Consider the following 19,765-nt stretch of genomic DNA (forward strand, 5'->3'; position numbering starts at 1 on the left):
CTCAACATGATTTTCCATATAGTCATGACCACTGGATTGGTATTCAAGATGACATCAAGTTGGCATTTCTGTATCAAACTCTCAAACATGAAGGTTCAGAGAAGTAGGCAGTAGTTCTTAAAAACTTTTAGTGGAAAACTTACACATATTCAGTTCCAGGTTCTAACATTATTATATAAAAGTCAATCTGATGACTGTTAAAAATAGCAAGAAAGACTTTATTCAAAACTATTACAATAGGGGAGAGGGATAGAAAGAAAATCACGATATGGCAAAGACAACTGGAGATTTATAATCAATCAGAAGACGGAAGGGTCAGTGGATGGAATATTACTAAAATGAACTTCATTAGATATCAAGAGTAGAGAGATTCTTGGTTAACTGGCTTAACAGAATTTTTTTTAAAGGCAGGTCAAGGACTTAGATATCAAGGGTGGGTTGGGGGATAAGAAACTTGATCAGATATCAAAAGTGGGGGAGAATTCTTGATAAATCAGCTTAGCAGGGTTCTTTGCTAAAACTGGCCTTGGCAGGCCAAGGTTGTAGCCTAGAAAAAGAAGAGGGCTCATAGGAGCCTAATTAAAGTTTGGTCAAGGAGGAAATTTTTGTTACCATTCACTTGTTATATGATTTGTGTTAAAAAAAGAAAAAAACTAAAACAAACCTGAGGAGTTAATTCAACCATAATTTCCTAGTATTTTCAGTATTTGTCAGAGGTCTGACTTATTATAAGAACTGGGAGTGAAAGAAGAAAAACACATGGTTCTCTGCCAGCTTAAATCAGGTCAGTGTGATGTTATACACACAGTAGGGACTTTATATTCAGAAGGCCCTAAATTCCATTCCATCTTTAATTGTGTGGTTTTAAGTGAGATAAAAATCTGAAATTTATCTTTATCATCCATAGAACTAGAGGAATATTTCTTATAATTTGGGTTGTGCTGCACATTAAATGAGATGATATCAATTAGAAAATGCATTATATTATTAAATTTTAAATTTCAATCCAATAAATGTTTGAGTTACCTTCTACCATGAACAGACACTGGGGATACAGCAATGCCTATTACAGGAGGTTTCCCCATCAAGAGGGAATATAAACTTTAGGCAAGTAATTCCAAGGTGATGATTGTTAGTACTAAAGGTAATAGAACACTAGCATCACTAGCATCGTCACTATTATCAGCAACCTAAGCCAGGGGATCAATTTGAGGTTGAGAACTTATTTCGTTTGTCTTTATGGATTTTCTGCTGAAATTATAAGTGACCTATGAATGTAACAGAGACTGAAGCAACACTTTCATTGTGCTCTTGCCTTCTCTTCCTGAGCCATGTGGACATTTGAGGTGTAGGCCTGGACAGCTACTTGCTTGCTGTGATTTCCCAATTGCTCTCTACATGACTTTGTGCCAGCCATCTAAATAGATCCCTTGGTAATTCTATGTTCTTAAAAATCTTTTGCTTAGATGAACTTCAGCATTTCAGTGGGTCATATTTCATGTGTGCTATATGACCTCAGTGTTAAATTTAAAGTCATCCACAGTAAATTTTCAAGTCAAATTCATATCTTAGTTGCTTTTATTTTATTTTTTTTTTTACTTTTTATTTTATATTGGAGTATAGTTGATTAACAATGTTGCATTAGTTTAAGGTGTACAACAAAGTGATTCAGTTATACATATACATGTATCTATTTTTTTTCAAATTATTTTCCTATTTAGGTTGTCACATATTATTGAGCAGAGTTCCCTCTGCTATACAGTAAGTCCTTGTTGGTTATTTATTTTAAATATAGCAGTGTGTACATGTCAATCCCCAAATCCCTAACTATTCGCATGCCCCCAACAACCCCCTGGTAACCATAAGTTAATTCTCTAAGTTGGTGAGTGTGTTTCTATTTTGTAAATAAACTTCATTTGTATCATTTCTTTTTAGATTTCACATACAAGTGATATCATACGATATTTCTTTCTCAATACACAGAAATCTGTTGCATTTCTATACTTTAACATTGAAAGGTCAGAAAGAGAAATTCAAGAAACAATCTCATTTACCATCACATCAAAAAGAATAAAACACCTACCTAAGGAGAAAAAAGACCTGCACTGCAAAAACTATGAGATGATGATGAAAGAAATGGAAGATGACACAAACAGATGGAAAGATATACCATGATCTTGGATTGGAAGAATGAGTATTGTCAAAATGACTATATTACCCAAGGCAATCTACAGATTTAGTGCTATCCCTATCAAATTACCAATGGCATTTATCACAAAATTAGAACAAAAAATTTTTAAATTTGTTTGGAGACACAAAAAGACCCTGAATAGCCAAAGTAATCTTGAGGAGGAAAAACAGAGCTGGAGGAATCATACTCCCTGACTTCAGACTATACTACAAAGCTGTAGTCATCGAAACAATGAGATACTGGCACAAAAATAGACACATAGATCAATGGCACAGGATAGAAAGCCCAGAAATAAACCCACACACCTATGGTCAAGTAATCTATGACAAATGAGGCAATACTATACAGTGGTGGAAAGAGAGTTTCTTCAAATAGTGGTGCTGGGAAAACTGGACAGCTACATGTAAAAAAATGAATTAGAACATTCTTTAACACCATGCACAAAAATAAGCTCAAAATGGATTAAAGACCTAAATGTAAGACCAGATATTATAAAACTCCTAGAGGAAAACATAAGCAGAACACTCTCTGACAGAAATCGCAGCAAGATCTTTTTCAATCCATCTTCCAGACTAATGGAACTAAAGACAGAAACAAAAAAACAAATGGGACCTAATTAAACCCAGAAGTTTTTGCACAGCAAAGGAAATCATAAACAAAACAAAAAGACAACCCACAGAATGTGAGAAGATATTCCCAAATGATGTGACCAACAAGGGATTAGTCTCCAAAATTTACAAACAGCTCATTCAGCTGAATAATGTCAAAACAAACAACCCAATCCAAAAATGGACAGAAGACCTAAATAGGCATTTCTCTTAGTTGTTTTTAAATGATCTTTCCTTAACCTCAGATGACATCCTGTCAAGGAACACAGAATCACTTTAGTACTAGCTTAATGCTAAAAGCTGGAGTATAAATCCAATTTTAAGAAACAAACAGTGAAACACAGTTCACACCAAAACTAATTTGAAAAAGTTTGGGATGTCTATTATATGTATAGCACATTGGACTTCTATAGTTTCTAATATAGTATGAATTACAATAGCACCCCCTTATCTGCAGTTTCACTTTCCTTGGTTTCAGTTACCCTCAGTCAACCACAGTCGGAAAATATTAAATGGAAAATTAAAGAAATAAACAATTTATAAGTTTTAAATTGTGCCCTGTTCTGAGTAATGTGATGAAACCTCACACCATCAAGCTCCATCCTGCCCAGCATTCCCAACTTTTGACATCATCTGTTCCTGACATCCAATCATTGACATTGTCATAGCTCAGTGATCCAGGATCACTCAAAGCATGTGATCCTCCTTCTGACATAACATCAGAAGGTCAATAATAGCTGTCATTCATCTCACTTCATCTTATCATGTAGGTATTTTATCACATCTTCACAAGAATAAGGGTGAGTATGGTAAAATAAGATCATTCAAGTGAGAGAGAGACCACATTCAGATAAATTTTATTACAATTATTGTTATAATTGTTTTATTTTATTATTAATTATTGTTATTAATCTTGTACTATGCCTAATTTATAAGTTAAACTTTATCATAGGTAGGTATGTATAGGAGAAAAACATAGTATATATATGATTTTTCATCCACTGAGTGTCTTGGAAATTATTCCCTGGGGAAGGGGGACTACTATACATCAATATAACAACAACAACAAAAAATTCTTTTATATATTTGGAACAAATTTTTCTACTGCTATTCTTGAACAATTGTGGTTTTCACAATGCTTTCCCATCTAATCATCAATTAAGTTTGATTTAGTTAAAAAATTATTTATTGAGTTTACTATGTACAACCTAGCTACTAGTGAAAATGATCAATAAAACACACATTTCTTATTTATAAGGGCATTATCTTACAATGGGAGAGCAAATACTTCTTCCTGAATAACATTTTAAAAGTAATGCTGCAAAGGAGTACTATAGAGCTGTAAAAATCAATAAGGCCTATATATGCAGCTGGAGAATGATATCCATGATATATTGTATAGCATGTTTTGTTCATCTGATACACAGAAAAATGTGAATATATCTACATATGTTTATATTAAAAATGAGAAGAATTAACCCAAAACTTAAATGTCATTATATATGGGAGAGGAGGGAATAGTTGAGTGTAGAAATAGATGGACTTCTGTTAATATATTTTGTTTTGTAAATTTATTTTTATAAAATATAATATTTCATATAACTATAAATCAAAATTAAATTCAAAAATCAATTTCTTAAAAATAGAAGCAATCAAAAAATTTACTTGAATGAGTTGGTGGTATAATTACACAGAAACCATCACAAAAGACTTTAAAAAGCAGTCATCCAACTATACATTCATGGGGAAAGGTACATTAAGAAAAAAAGAACTGCTCCCAACACATGTAAATTTTTTTTTTAATTTTCAGAAAAATATTTCTGGTAATAATGTTAGTATTGTTATTTCTTTTTCTTAAAAAAAGTTATAGTTTCTATCTTATACATTTTTTTCTTAACAGCTTTATTGAGGTATAATTTGCATATAATAAACTGTACACACTTAAAGTGCACAATTTGAAAAATTTTGATACATGAATATACCCATGGAAACATCATCACAATCAAGAAAATGAACACATCCATCCCCTGCACCTCCAATTTCCTACAATTCCCTTTTAATCTCGCTCACTCACACATGTCCACTCACCCTACTCTAATCGCAAGCAAACACTGATCTGCTTACTATCACTACAGACAAGTTTGCATTTTCAAACATTTCTGATAAATTAAATCATACATTATACACTCTACATTTTGGGGGTTCCAGGGGAAAATAACTAGCTTCCTTCACTCAGTATAATTATTGTAAGTATATATGTTGTTGCATGTATCAATTGTTTATTCATTTTTTATTGTTAAGTAGTATTCTATTCTGTGTATACAACACAATTTATTTATCCATTCACCTGTTGTTGAACATTTAGGTTGAATCCAGTGTTTAGCTACTACGAAAAAAGCTTCTATGAAAATTAATGCATGAGTCTTTGTGCAAATGCATGCTTTCTTTTCTCTTAAGTAAATACCTAGAGGTGGAATGACTGGGTCATTTGGTAGTTGTATATTTAACTTTTTAAGAAACTGACTACTTGTTTCTCAAAGCAGCTATACATTTTATATTCCCACCAGTAGTGTAGATCAGTGTAGGAATATTCCTCCAAATCACCAACACTTGTCATGTTCAAACTTTTTGATTTTAGCCATTGTAATAAGGTGTGCAGTGGTATCTCATTGTGGTTTTAATTAGCATTTCCCTAATGACTAATTCCCTTAGAATATCTCTTCAGTGTCTCTGATTACTTTTGACAGGGAGGTCTAAAATATATTTAAGCACTTAAATGTAATGACCAACTCTTTTAAAATACCTGTGCACAGTCTTAATACAATTAATATGGTTTAAAACAAAAATACAATGGCAGCAGATTTTGATTGCAACCATTTGCAAGGTTGTTTTGCCAAGTGTGATAATACAGAACACATCCATATAGATTAGTGCTGTAAAAAATGGCTGATCCTCCTGGTGGTGGATCCGATAGTTCCCATTTACCTTAGCTGGTGTCTGATGGAAACATTGCAGATGTTCTGGGTCTGTTTTTCCTACATCTTTAAGAAGAAATAAAGACTTCCATTTCAACTCCATTTTACTAAATAAATCTATCCAATGCAAGGATATAGGAAAAATGAAAAAGAAAAGACAGTAATATAAAATAGGTAATGAAAGAGACTAAAGTGAGAAAGAAGATCATGAAAGACAATAAAAGGAAGAATAAATTAAAAGTTGTGATGAAAAATGGTGAAAATGGTAAACTAACACACCATTGTAAAGCAATTATACTCCAATAAAGATTTTTTTTAAAAATGGTAAATAAAATATGGAAAAGTGACCACAATATAGAAAGGAGAAGTCCAAGAATGTGGGCATGAAACATTTTAAGAATCTAGCAGAGCCAATTGATTAGGATCCCTGGAGGAGAGTGGCCTGGCATAGAGAGAAGAGTGAGGTATGCAATGAAATCTATTCACATATCATCCGTGTGTACTTGAGTCAATTGCCAAAGCTCCTTGAGTCTCAGGTTTGCTTCTGAATAGGGATAATATCTTTCCTGGATGAGTGTTATGAGGATTAAGCAAACTACAACAAGATATATGGAAGATCTTGGTGTTGAATCTTTATGTTTCTTAATATATGCCAGATGATCTATTAAGGAAACTCGAGAGTTTAGAAAGAAATAAGAGAATCCATTAATCCATTAAAGAAAATTTTGAGTTGAAATGGGTTGGTCAAAGGCAGCCATTTATTCATGTCATATAACATGATCTTACAAACATCATACAAAGCTGGCACGAAAGAACAGACACCATCTCATATACCATGCTTCCTCCCAAATCACTTCTATTAAGTTACAACATCAGAAAAAATCAGTTACTGAGTTACACAGTTCTTCAAATATGGATACCTCTCCATTAGGGTGGTTAGATTCGCTAATCAGACAAACAATTAATTTACATGTTTAATACAGGGCAGAATGTGTAACAGAATTCAAGATAATCACACAGATACTGTAATACAATATAAAACAGTACAATTTTCAGAAAATGATGAGATCACTATGCCCCTGCCTGTTTCAATTCCTTTCTAGTTTTTCTTCTTTCTTTTCTTAACAGCAGTTGCAAATAGTTTTACTCAACTTTTCACACTGAGAAACACTTTAAATTTTAAGAACTAAAAACTATTTACAAATTAGTTATTGTAATTTTGTAATTATTTGTTCTTGATTTCATTGTTCCCCTAAAAAAACAAGTTCACCCTCCTCCAACAACAATACTTTTCTTGGTACCGTCATTAACTTCTGGCAGCTCTGAAGGATACTTAGGGTTGACTTCTTACAATGTTTCAGAGCTCCAAAATATATTATATTCCTTGACCCATGATACCAAATATACAAATATTAAAAGGCCATATGACTCCCCCAAACCATATACTGACTAAAATTCATTTCACATTGCTTTCACAGAAATACTGAGTGGACCAAGATGCTATGAGTTGACTTTGTGATGGCATGAAGATGATGATTGGACAATATTCTTGTTTAATCCCCAAATCATCTTAAAGCACAAGAAGAGAGGTTGATTTCAATCTTTGTATATAGAGTGTAAAGCATTTTCTTTACATTAGGAATAGTCATAAAAAGCATGTATAAGTTGTTTTGAAAATGCTTTATCATAGATTTTACAAACACTGTGATATCAAACACATTCTCAAAAACTGCTAAAGCACTGACACAAAACCTGACTCAAAATGTAAATTTTTCAGTAGACTTCATTTCTAACTTGCATATTTAAAATTCAACTGTACCTGAGTTTCACTCATACTTTTCTAAAAACTCAAATACAGTGACATTACCTCAAGTAAATTCTTTCCAAATAATCACAGGGTTTAATGGATTTTTAATGAATTTCAGAGCCCTGGCACTGGAAAGATGTATAAGATACAGGTTTATAAACTGGTCAACAGGCAACAGCTCAAGACAAATTAGCCTAGAAAAGATAGTGAAACATACTTGTGCTAATTTGACAGCTAAATATATTATGTATGAACATATATAAAGTATATTAGACTTGCCATGTAACTATTTTTTATTAGTTTTTTGGGTTAAGTAACACTTTCTACCCAGCGATGATTACAACTTCACAACTTTTTTGTCTTCATTTCTTTTCAAATAGTAGCTTAGTCCTCTCTGGGGGAGAACAAGCTGAATGAAGACTTGGTTACCAATGCCCTTTCTGTGTTCAAGGGATAACCTTGAATGTACACTTGCATACTATATATATTTCCTATAAGAAAACAGCATTTCTAACTGGATTTCTCACTGAAGTTTATTTCTTTACCCACTAGCTAACTCAGCAACTTCACAAAAGTATATAGGGCTTTCTTAGGCCACACTGACATTTGTCACAAGCAGTGAATAACTCAAGGCCATGGCTCTTATGTGAGATTATATTTTATTTTTGACTCACATGTAAACTTAGGGAGGGGAAAGCATATTTCGGCTATAGTATTCTAAACTCAGCCCTTTGATAAAATGATTTCTCATTTTGTTCACTTTTTTTTTTCAACAAACCTAAGTTACCCTTCTTATGATAAAATTGTGTCAAATAATTACAGACCAAAAAGAAATAATCATATACTTTTATATGCAGGACAACCATTTGCACATGACATAATTAATAAAATAATCTAGAGAACATTTCTTTAATATCTTTGGGTTTAAAGAAAAATTGATTTCCCCAGTTGATGAACAATGGATGAATTTTCATAAGAGAAGATATGCTTTTCATTTCTAAATCCTAAAAACCACATTGACTTCCAGTGACATGTTCCAATGAGATCATCACCACAGCCATAACTCGGGCCTGCAGAGCAGTATTCCTAAAATGTTTGGCTACTCTTATTTATATAACTGGTAACCTTCAGGGGAAATTGAATATCTTATGAAAATTTATCCAACTTCTCTAATAAAGAGTAAATTATCATGATACACATTTACAGTTACTTTCTGGTCTGATAATTCAATACATTTCTAACAACAACAACAAAAAAGCTTTCACAAGCTTGCAATCATGTATCAGAAAAAAAAAAGAAAGAAAATTTCTTCTTGCCTAGTAAAAATCATTAAGTTCCAACTCATCTTGGCTAGGATGCTAACCATCACAGAGCACATGCCACTTGGCAATTTGTCTCCTGGGATAGTCACAAATCTCCTTCCAGTGCTCTCCACTGGCTCCTTCTGCTGCTGCTCCCAGGACCAACCGCCCAATTACCTCATTTTGGGATTCCCTTTCAGAATCCAAAACCAGAAATTCAACATTTATCTCTTCAAGACCCTCACAGGGAATGTCAAAGACAAACAGTTCATTGAACACTGCATTGGGGGTGCATTTCTTCACATGAGTCTTCTTTTTGGAGATTCTCTTTTTGGCATGGTACAGGTTCACTTTGACATAGGGATCTGCAATGGGAAACAACACAGATTGTACTGACAAGACTTGGCTGGAAAGCTGATCTCAAGATAATGGTGCCTTAGAGATGCTAATAAAATGTGATTATAACGAATATGAGTCAGAACAAAGTGAAAACATGGATAAAGCTTGGCTTCTGTATTGTCAATAAATTGAAAATAAGTAAGAATGTACAACACAAGAGATAGTGGAGGACGGGAAAGAACTGTAATGGAAGGATGAAGAGATAACATAAAGTGGAAGAAAATAGAATGTTCTAATGACACATTCTGATTACTAATAATTCATTCCAGAGAATGGAATAGAAGGAAAAAATATTACACATCTATCTTTACTGAGTTGTATGACTTTGGATAAATCTCACTAATTCTCTGAGCATGGGCTTTCTCTTTTGAATGGGGGAATGGGCATTTAGAATTCACAATGGCAGTGCCATTTTTGGCTTTAATTTTTTTGTGGTTCTTTATCCACTTGCTGTGTTTGTTTCCTGTTACCCAGTATTGATATTTCCTGTGTCACCTGTATCCTGTGAATTTTAAGATCATGCTACTTTATCACACATTTAATTATATTATTTTGCCCTTTTCTGGTTGCATGAGTCATTTTAACTTCCTAACCTAAATCTTTGAGACCATGTTTTTAATCTCCATTTTCTAATAATAAAACTACAACTAATAATAACACTGGATGATATTTAATGAAATATATATTTCCAGACCTCATAATCTCCTTCAAGGTAAGTACTATTATATCCAGTTTGTGTAGAGTTTAAGAAACATACCCAATGTTACGATGCTAAGAAATGGAAGGGTTAGGATTTGAACTCAGATCATTTTAAACCATAGGTCTTATGCTCTTTCTCATTGTACTATACAGCAATTTTTTTTTTTGGTAAAAATTAGTCACAAAACTAAAAGCTAATTCTTAAAGCAGACAACAGACACATAAGGAATTAAAGGAAAGATAATAAAAATAATAGAAATGTAAGGGAAGGCAGGCTCATTTAAAATAGTAAAATTAAGAACTTTTCCTAAACCTTAATTTTATTTCCATCACTGTGTTTTTGGCAATGGCCTCACTTCTGCATTTATCACTGCTTTCTGCTTCAACTCCATTCAGTCAGACATCTATGACATACTAACTTTGTACTGGATCTTAGAACTATGCAGTTTTCTTCTTCTTGATAATGGCCTCGGCTCACACATTTATTCCATAAAATGAGAAACAAAAACAATCACATAATTTGTGATTGTGAATAAAGGGTGAATCTAAATCATAGTCCAATGTTAGTTGTTAACTATTTTGCCCAATATATTGCTCATTTCTACACTGAGCCTGAGTTTTTCAAAAACATTCTTACCTGAAAGTCCAGACACATCAGATTTAGGCAGGTGCCGAGCTTTTAAAACAACCACAGTGAGAGTGTTTGTGATGGACTGATAGCAGAGAGAGATCAGTAACTCACCACGTCCTGAAGACTTCTAAACAAAGAGAGATATGAGATAAATATGTTTTTATTATTCTTTAGTTTTGAAATTTATACTTATATTAATTTTTAAAGCACTATAATAGCATTGTTATTTAACTGTAATTTTCCTACTTATTTTACTTTAATATGCTAAAGAATCAAAGAGTAACTAAAAGCTTTTGTGCAGTACCATCATCTTCTAAAACAACTACTGCCATCTTGTGGTCTTTTTAGGTACTACAGAATGTTAAAATTCGTAATGAGTTAGCCACACCCATTACTAGAAATGTTTTAAAGGGTGATATTTAAAATATATCTTACACAGAGGTATTTTTAGTTTTTGCTTTTTAATTAACTCTCCACTTTTTGAAGTTATTAATGGTAATGAAAATTATCTAATTATTTGAATGGATCTGTATATGGTAAAGTGACTCAAGTTTGATTTGATTTCAAATTCTTTAGCACAGACATTATTAGAATTTGAATTCAGAAAACCTGAAATTTAGTCTGGCACCCACCACTCTCTTAGCCCAGAGGACTGATGGAGTTAAAATTCTCTTCTCCCACCACACCCAGAGTCCTCCTTTAATCCAAGGAATGAATTAAATATTGGAGAGAATTGATTCAGAATATTTAAAGCTTTGTCTCTGAACAGTATCATAGGGTTTTTCTTTGCATAATACTTAGATCTTATTTTTACTTTAACATTAGATAAGATGACCAAGAACTCAAAGTACAAGTTCTAACTGAAAGTAACAAAAAGTAAACTTGGTATAACTAAGAATGATGGTTGCCCAGAGCTCCTAAAACTTCAATATGTATTTATATAAAAGCTGACATGGGGTAACTGTATGAATAAGCACTCCAAGAAGAATAAGAGTAGGGAACAAATCTTTATTCCCACTGTGCCACTAAACAGTTAGGTGACTCAAACTACTTAATATTTCTTGATCTTGACTTCCATTAATTTCAACAGAAAAGGTGAGGATGTGGTCAAAACAAACTTTATGCTATTCTATAGAATTATGCCTTATAAACACCAGTTATTCTGAAATACCACAACTGGAATCAAATGAGCTCCATATTTAAAGGGAAAATACATTTAGATTTGATTAATTGATGTCTTATCATTTTCTAATAATTCCAGAACTACCAAAGTAGCATAACTGCAAAGGCCGAGTAACTCACTTCCTGTTATACAACATAAAGGTGAATATTTGTAATTCAATATAATGAGATATCTCTTCCTTAAAAAGCAATTCTATGAAGTCATTAGAACTTCAAATACTCAAAATGAACTGACTTAATTTTCAATTTCAAATTCAGTTATGTTGACATTGAAATATATTTTTAACTTTCTTATGAGTAAGAAATATTTGTCTGCATTTTAGTGACAATCTTAGTCAAAATACTTGTGACAGAAATTAATAAAAATATTTATATAAATGATATTTAAATAAATCCATAAAGGATTCCTTTTTATTTTATATCATTAAGATACTTTATGCATTTCAGTTGTGGGTTAAAATTTCTTTCATCTACTCTATCCCCCTGCTCCTCATTTGATTATGATTAATAATAGTTAAACATGGTAAAGATGATATGTATAAGACATCATTTTAATAAAACTCCCCTAGATACAAAAAAGCTACAGAAAAGATTGTTTATAAATATGTTAAGCACTAAAAATGAATTACCCTAACATTTCTCTTGATAATCTCTCTGTTCATTAACTTTTTTCCATCAGTTAATTCAATTCCTGTGAGAGGAATAAGGACTTCTCCAATTATATCATCTCTTGAAAACCTATCAAAACTCAAGATTGTGAAGTGCAAGGCCAACTCTTGGATCTGAGTGTAGGGTATTCCATAGAATGTAAAGGTCTCATCAAAAGCTGGGTCCAAGGTCTTTCTCAGAACTCTGGTTTTCACTTTATGCTTCTTCTCTGGGAGAATCATCATTTTGATGTATGGATCAGAGGTCATCGACTGCTCATCCATGGCTGGCAAGCCACGGGCTTCTTTAATATTTACCACAAATGTTTTCTTCTCAAAGTTATACTCTAAGGAGAAGAAGAGGGTTCCCAGCTTCTCTTGTTTCTCATCTGAAGTAAGAGAAGTGCTGGACTTTAAGCTATCAGGGGAAACTGCCTCTTTTTCCCCTTCTGAGAAAAGCTTTGGGGTCACATTCTCCAGGTCAGGACTGCCAGCTTTGAGGTTTGTTTTGGGAAAATTGCCATTTAGATCTCTCTTCTCAAGATCAAGATGCAAAGAATTCTTTGGCCCAGCTGGTTTATTCTTTACTTCATTTTTCTCATCTGCTCCAAACTTCTTTTTGCTGTTTAGGTTTTCAGGATAAATATCAACTCCCTTTAGCACATGCACAAACTTATATGGAGGAGTCTTGTTAGATTTGGATGATTTTCTCTGACAGCAGATCCATGCAAACAGAGAGACTGTGAAGACCAGGCCAAATGCACTGAAGATCCCCACCACTGTGGGGATTTCATCTGAAAAATCAAATGACCAATAACATGCATTAATTGGGCAGAGTTGGAGACACCCTATTTGAAAAGCATCCTAAAGCTGGCAGTTGCTGTAGGTTGCACAGATTGAATTGCTTTCCAACTGTTCTGGGTGAATTATGTACCTATTTCATGTCACTTTCAGGAATAAACACATTTGTAACACATAAAGAATAAATACAGTATGACAGAAAATCCTTCATTGTAGTAATTTTTCACAAATAAAATGAAAAGATGAAACTGGGGCTGGGCCAGGGATGGGAGAATGCTAAATGACCCTGACCTACCTTCGTTTTCTCAGATAACATGAGTCAACTACAGCATGATGAGTCAGTACTAATTTCATTATGTTTTCATTGACATTTTGAGGGTTTCCAGAAGCATCAAGTCTTACTATGTAGCTCTAAGTGCATATTCTTCAAATACTGACAGAAATTATGGAAAATTATTTTCAGTTGTCACAAAGTCATTAATAATTTCCATCCAAATTATAGAACAGTGGTAAAAGAAATGTACACATATTAGGGAAAAAAGAACAAAAATATGAACAGTTTATTAATAGTATACAACTTATAAGACTACAAACTCATATGCTGACCCAAAATTCTTCAAACACTGAATCATCCAAAGTACAAATTAATTACCTAAAAAGGATAAAACCCAAACAATGGTTATAAATGAATTATCATTCTTTAACATGTAATGAGAAGAGTGTGTAGAGATAATTTAGAGTTCAGTTTCATCCATAACTGATTTTTTTCCTAGCACATTTCCACATGGCAAATGGCAATCAAATTGAAACTGGCATTTGTTCCTTGAATGAGGACACATTAAATTACTGACATTAGGTAACACTGATTATGCATGAAGCTCACCATGTTCCATATGTAAGTATATTCTCCAACAAATAATAAGTTCATCATGTTACATATGTAAGTATATTCTCCAACAAATAATAAGTAACACTGTGTAAGTAAAAGCAGTATTACTATATCTGGACACAGTGTATCAGTTGAGTCAACGTTTAATATAATCAAAACTAATATAATTAACGTTATAATATCTGCCTTTAGCTCCATTCCAGTCTATTTTTAAATCCCAAATAGTGAATAATAAAGTTAAAAGTTCCAGTCAGGAAAGGGTTAAGGCTTGTTTAACTAACCTTGAAAGAACAATCTTTTGTTTCTCCCCTCCCTAATCCCCCAAACTTCTGCCTATCTACTTCATAATCACAAAACTGAACTCAAATAATATAAGATTAAGAAATGACAAGAGCAAAAATGCCTAAGAAAATAAAAAAGCAAATACAACAATAAAAAATTCTGTAGTTTAATTATATCAAAGAACTGAATTGTATAAAGGTGAACTTTGAATTTTCCAGATAGAAAAAGCAGGGAATGCTACAGAAGAAGAATGAGGTGAGAGCTAAAAATCATCATCTAAACTTAGTACCAGCTTTTCAATTTTTCCTTCTATTTAAGTCTTTGTGGAGAGAAGAAAAAAAAAACACTCCTGGACTACCTAATAATCCAAGGCCAGGGAGCAAAAGCAAAGTCATGAACTATTCTTGATTCTTTAGTCAATGCAGGAAGAATAATTTTTAAAAAAGGAATATAAAAAAAATTTTTTTCCTAAGTAAACAATGCCAACACTAGAACATATTTTTAACTAGCATAGCCTCTGAAAATTCCTCAGTATTCAAATATTTTTCTGATTTTCAAATCAGAAATTGGGAATACGTATCATATCACAACAATATAAACTCAATCACTCAAACAGACAGCTGTGAAAGAAATTCATTTCTGAATATAATATCACAAATTTTCTGTGTTTAATATTCATGTCAAATGGCAAAATATTCAATATAATATAGAAGGGCTCATCTACTCCCTGTGTATTCTCTACTGTTAAGGTCCTAAGCTTTTGAGAGCAAAGATCTCAGTCATTTCACTCAGTTTCATAACAAACTTCTATAAATTCCCTGATATTTCCAAATACATGTAAAGTAAAACTCAAATCTCTTGCCTTTGGAATATAATGGGACCTAAAAATACTACTTTTCTATTTGAAGAAGTACATCTGATTTTTTTCCTTTTCTTTTTTTACTGTAAAAGAGGAGAGTAATGGTGCTAAAAATCTGTTATAGGAAAAGGGAAATTGAACAGGAAAATATAAGTCCTAAGTATAGTTTCCAGTAGCTTTTAGCTAACTGACTTGCAAAATTTCCCTTATCTCTCTGGGCTCCAGTTACCTCTCCTGTGAAATGGAATGGGCTCAGCTAGTTAATTTTGAATATCCCTTTAACCCTAGTATCATAGGATTCTGTGTCTTTCGTTAGCAAAATATTTCAAGGATACAACAAAAACATAGCAGAGAAAAAAATACCTTATGGTACACTCTGCAATAAAATATACATTCTAAATGCCCAATGTTCAAGTTATTTTATACCAAGATCAAACCTTTATATAATCACAGAAACATCTGGCTTCCTCCAATAAGATAAACACAGGTTTATGTATAAATAGAAATCACCTGCAGAATTAATGACACCAACAAGAAAACAGACCTCTTTACTTAGCGCGTGCTGCAATTTACAGCGCTACCTGAATGATTAGGAACTTCTTGGATGTAAAATCGCCCTGGCAGAAAGCAATTTTAAGGAGAAAGATATCAAGGAAGGGAGAAACCACAGAGATAAGCCACTATTGCCCTTTTACAGTTCTCATTTTTCTACCTGGGAAATCTATGTTCAACATCCCGCGAACACACACATACACAAACACACACACGCGCGCGCGCGCACACACACACACACACACACACACACACAACACATCACCCCAGAGTATTTAAGGAACAACCACAGTTATAAGCGGAGTAACTTGCTTACCAAATTCTTCCCGGCTGGTAGCGATCGGAGCCATTTTTTGCTGCGTATTCTGTCCGAGGTGCTGAACGGAAACTCCCTATCTTGGTTCACTTGCCTGGATGTGAAGCGACAGGGCTTTTCCTAATGCTGAAAACAACGGCGCAAAGCTCAGGGGACCTAAGCCTGGAATAGGGAGGAGGCAAAGAGGGAGATCCACTCGCCCTCGCACAGTGATTTGCCACCCCTCTTCCTGTTTTGGCTCTTCAGAGACGCTTGTCTCTGAGACTCTAGAGGTGGCTGAAACCCGAATTGACGCAATCCTGACGCTACAGGGTTGAAATCAGCACCTCCCTCCTCCAAGCCTCTCCTCTACTCTTCATTCTTTCTTCTTCCCTTCCCTCCTGAGAATTCAACACACATTCATCAATTATCTTAACTGTTGGACTACATTTTCTATTCTGTGAGGGCTCAGAGGTACATAGAGATGTCTCGAAACTCATCGATGTCAATTCCTGATATAAAATCTGATCATCTAGATCAGTAAAAATGTGTCTGTGTTATCAGAATAATATAATTTACAGAGGCGATTTGAGGACGTAGTAAAAAGAGAGAAATTTCTGCATCAGTGATCCACTGTAAAATGCAAATCTATATTTTCTTGCTATTTACATTTTTGTTTGACATATTATACCTATATTAGAAAAAAACCTCACTGCACATTGATCCATTTGAAATAAGATAACAGTTTTCCTATCATTATCACTTATTTTCTAATAAATTATTAGTCTAAACATTTTGTTGATTCTGTTGCTCAATCTATCTCTTAGCTCTCTTCCTTTAATATTTGACATTGGACCACTTAAAGTACTTAGGGACAGATGGGAATAATCCCTTCTGTATTCCAACTCACAGTTTTGACTTTTACATATAATGAGATTGTTTTTGGAATGTCATTTCTGGTTAAAAGTCTAATATGTTTGTGGAAAATAGTTACAAGAATCATACCAAAATCTAAAATGACATTGATAATTATTGGTTATTTTCAAAGGAAAACATATTTTTTCTGAACTGATGACATTCCCAGGGTTGAGGAACTCAGAAAATATGGTGTCAGATTCTGATTAATTTTAGTCTGAAGAGTGTGACTTTTTAAAACAAGCATTAGCAATTTTCCAGAAGAGAACTGAGGCTGTAACTTCAACTTTCAATTATTGGTCCGCAAAGAATTCCTCTTCTTTGGGGCTCAGTGAGCAAATGACATTCAGTGTGTGCTGGGATGGGGGAAGAATGGGTATGGGGTGAGTCCATAAAGCTACTGTACAAGTGACAGTTTCCTGCATACTGGAAAGCAGCTGCTCTGAATGTCAGGACAGTGTCTGGGGAGAAATTGGCTTCAGTCTTTTACATCATGGAAAATTTTATAAACCTATGTCTCTCTTCTTTCCCTTTCTACTCACTCCCACATACTTGGCATTTTAGCATTCTTCTAACAGATTTTTTTCTTTAGCTTATATCTTCCTGCTATGAAAACATACAAACTAACTTACTGTATTCAATTTTTCCATAGGCAAAATCTGTGTTTTCTGTCTTCATCTTTCCATTTCATTCAGATTACTTGCTTTCTTGATTTTGCATGCACTGGTGAGATTGTCCCTATGAATAAATATCCATTAGACAGATGAAAGAGAGAGTGGCATTTTTTTGTGATATGTATCGCAGGTAAACAAAATATATGGTGTGACGTTTACTAAAATATGTTTTCTAGCTAAGCTATTTCTACATACAGTTATACTCACTTGTAAACATAAGTACCTTATATATGTGTTCTATATAAATTAATATCTCATTAATTTTACCTTCAGGTGGTAAAATGCTATCATCCAAAACCTGTCTAGATTGGTTAAACTCTGTTTCTACAGAACCCCACCTTACCCTGGGCTGTCTCATTTCTGAGGACACATTGTGATAAAATTACCTCTTGCCCAGAGCTAATGCTATTATGGATATAGTAACCCTTTCATTGTTTGCTTTAAAAGCAAACTGAAAATAAATATTATTAATTAAAATGTCAGATGTTTCCCTCATTTTCATATGATGCATAGCATATTACTCATTATCTAATCTCTTTAGACAAACTTCCAGCAGCACCAGATGAGGAGTGGGAAGTTGACCCAACGTAGAGGAAAAACCTGTAAGTTTCTTGTGATTGAGATTCACACCCTACCACTGTATTACATTCTCTTTAGATCCAGCAAACAAGTAATCAATTCGCTGACGTAAACAATACCACTCTTGCAGCATTGATTTGGGGGGAGGGGTAGTTGCTAGGTAACCACCTTATTGCCACCCAAAACACACAGTCTCAAGCAAGTTCCTGCCCTGGGAAACAAACGCATCTGTACAAGTGGCATTGTTTACTTCAAAGTGATTCTTTGACTGTTGAAGTGCTTCAGCGTTTACCCTATTTTATTTCTGATTGCAAATATATATAGATATTTTGAGAAACAATGAGCAGAACACTTGAATTCAATTTGGCCTTAAGAAATCCAGTTGATTTTAAAGATTATTGTTAAATAATTACATGATCATTTTTATTAATTTTACTTATTTTTCATATTTCTATTTAATATACAGTTTAATTTTTAAACTTTATTTTTATGGCTTATTAATTATATAATTTAGTCTATATTTTCTCTATTTCTTTCCTTAAAAATATTATTGGTGGATGTGTTTAGAACTTCCTGCTAAGCAAAATAAAATTTCAAAAAGTTTTGAAAATGTTTCAATGATCTTCAGTATTCAGTAGTCTTTAGTAATACCCAGATTAGTAAAACAAAGACATTTTACTGGTCTACAGGTAGAGTAGAATGAAGTATATGATAATGGATAATGGGTTTAATGTTCCATATCATTCTATTAAGAATGCTAGCTCTAATGTTAAAGGAATAGATTTGTATTACAAGCATACCCAAGTCAAAATTCTACAAGACAAATCCTTTCCCAATTGGTATTACAGAAATCCCTTCACATGCACAAGTTCTATATTTGTTTTTCTTCAAACTATTCAGCACTTACTATGTACCAAGCTAAATTGGGCTCTGATGGCTCATGAGTGAAAAACTCATTAGCTTAAACCAAAAAAAAAAAAAGCCAATAAACTTTCTTCCTTTCTTCTTTTCTTCTTTCAACACATCCTTATGAAATATGTAATACCTCCTAGGTTTTACCTAAGTAGGGGATTTATGCTGGTCAAGATGATAAAAATGATCCTTGCTGTCATGGAGCTTAAAGACCATAGAGAAAATAGCCCTTCCTTTAGAACTGGGCAGAAACTTTTCAGATCATAATTGTAATCATATTTCTTTTTCTTTTACTTGGTACTTCCTACCAAACTTGGTCAGCACTATTCCACAGCCATCATTCTCTATCCCATTCTTGTTCTTCATAACTGTAGATTCATTATGATACACTCAGATTGCATTCTTCCTTCTCCTATGAACTGTCCACATCTTTTTTCCCATTTAAAAGAGTTTCATTTATACTATGAAGTTTCTGACTTACCAGCACTCATGGATCTATTCTAATTAAAATTTTTATAACACTATCTCTAGTGAAGTCCTTTAATTCAGCTTGACATATCCTTGGTT

At 33.4% G+C, this 19,765-nt stretch overlaps 1 protein-coding gene across 1 annotated transcript; it reads right to left on the minus strand.

Annotated features, from left to right (window-relative positions):
• Positions 1-8,340: 8,340 nt before the first annotated feature.
• SYT4 (synaptotagmin 4) lies at positions 8,341-16,173 on the minus strand. Its single transcript, XM_004326211.3, has 4 exons — positions 16,140-16,173; positions 12,423-13,234; positions 10,618-10,738; positions 8,341-9,247 (listed from the first exon to the last, which is right to left on the minus strand). Exons 1-4 carry the CDS (start codon positions 16,171-16,173, stop codon positions 8,940-8,942), a joined length of 1,275 nt encoding a protein of 424 aa, XP_004326259.1. The 3' UTR covers positions 8,341-8,939.
• Positions 16,174-19,765: the final 3,592 nt, after the last annotated feature.

The sequence above is a fragment of the Tursiops truncatus genome, chromosome 13 (assembly GCF_011762595.2).
Source record: "Tursiops truncatus isolate mTurTru1 chromosome 13, mTurTru1.mat.Y, whole genome shotgun sequence".
In the NCBI taxonomy this organism is placed as follows: domain Eukaryota; kingdom Metazoa; phylum Chordata; class Mammalia; order Artiodactyla; family Delphinidae; genus Tursiops; species Tursiops truncatus.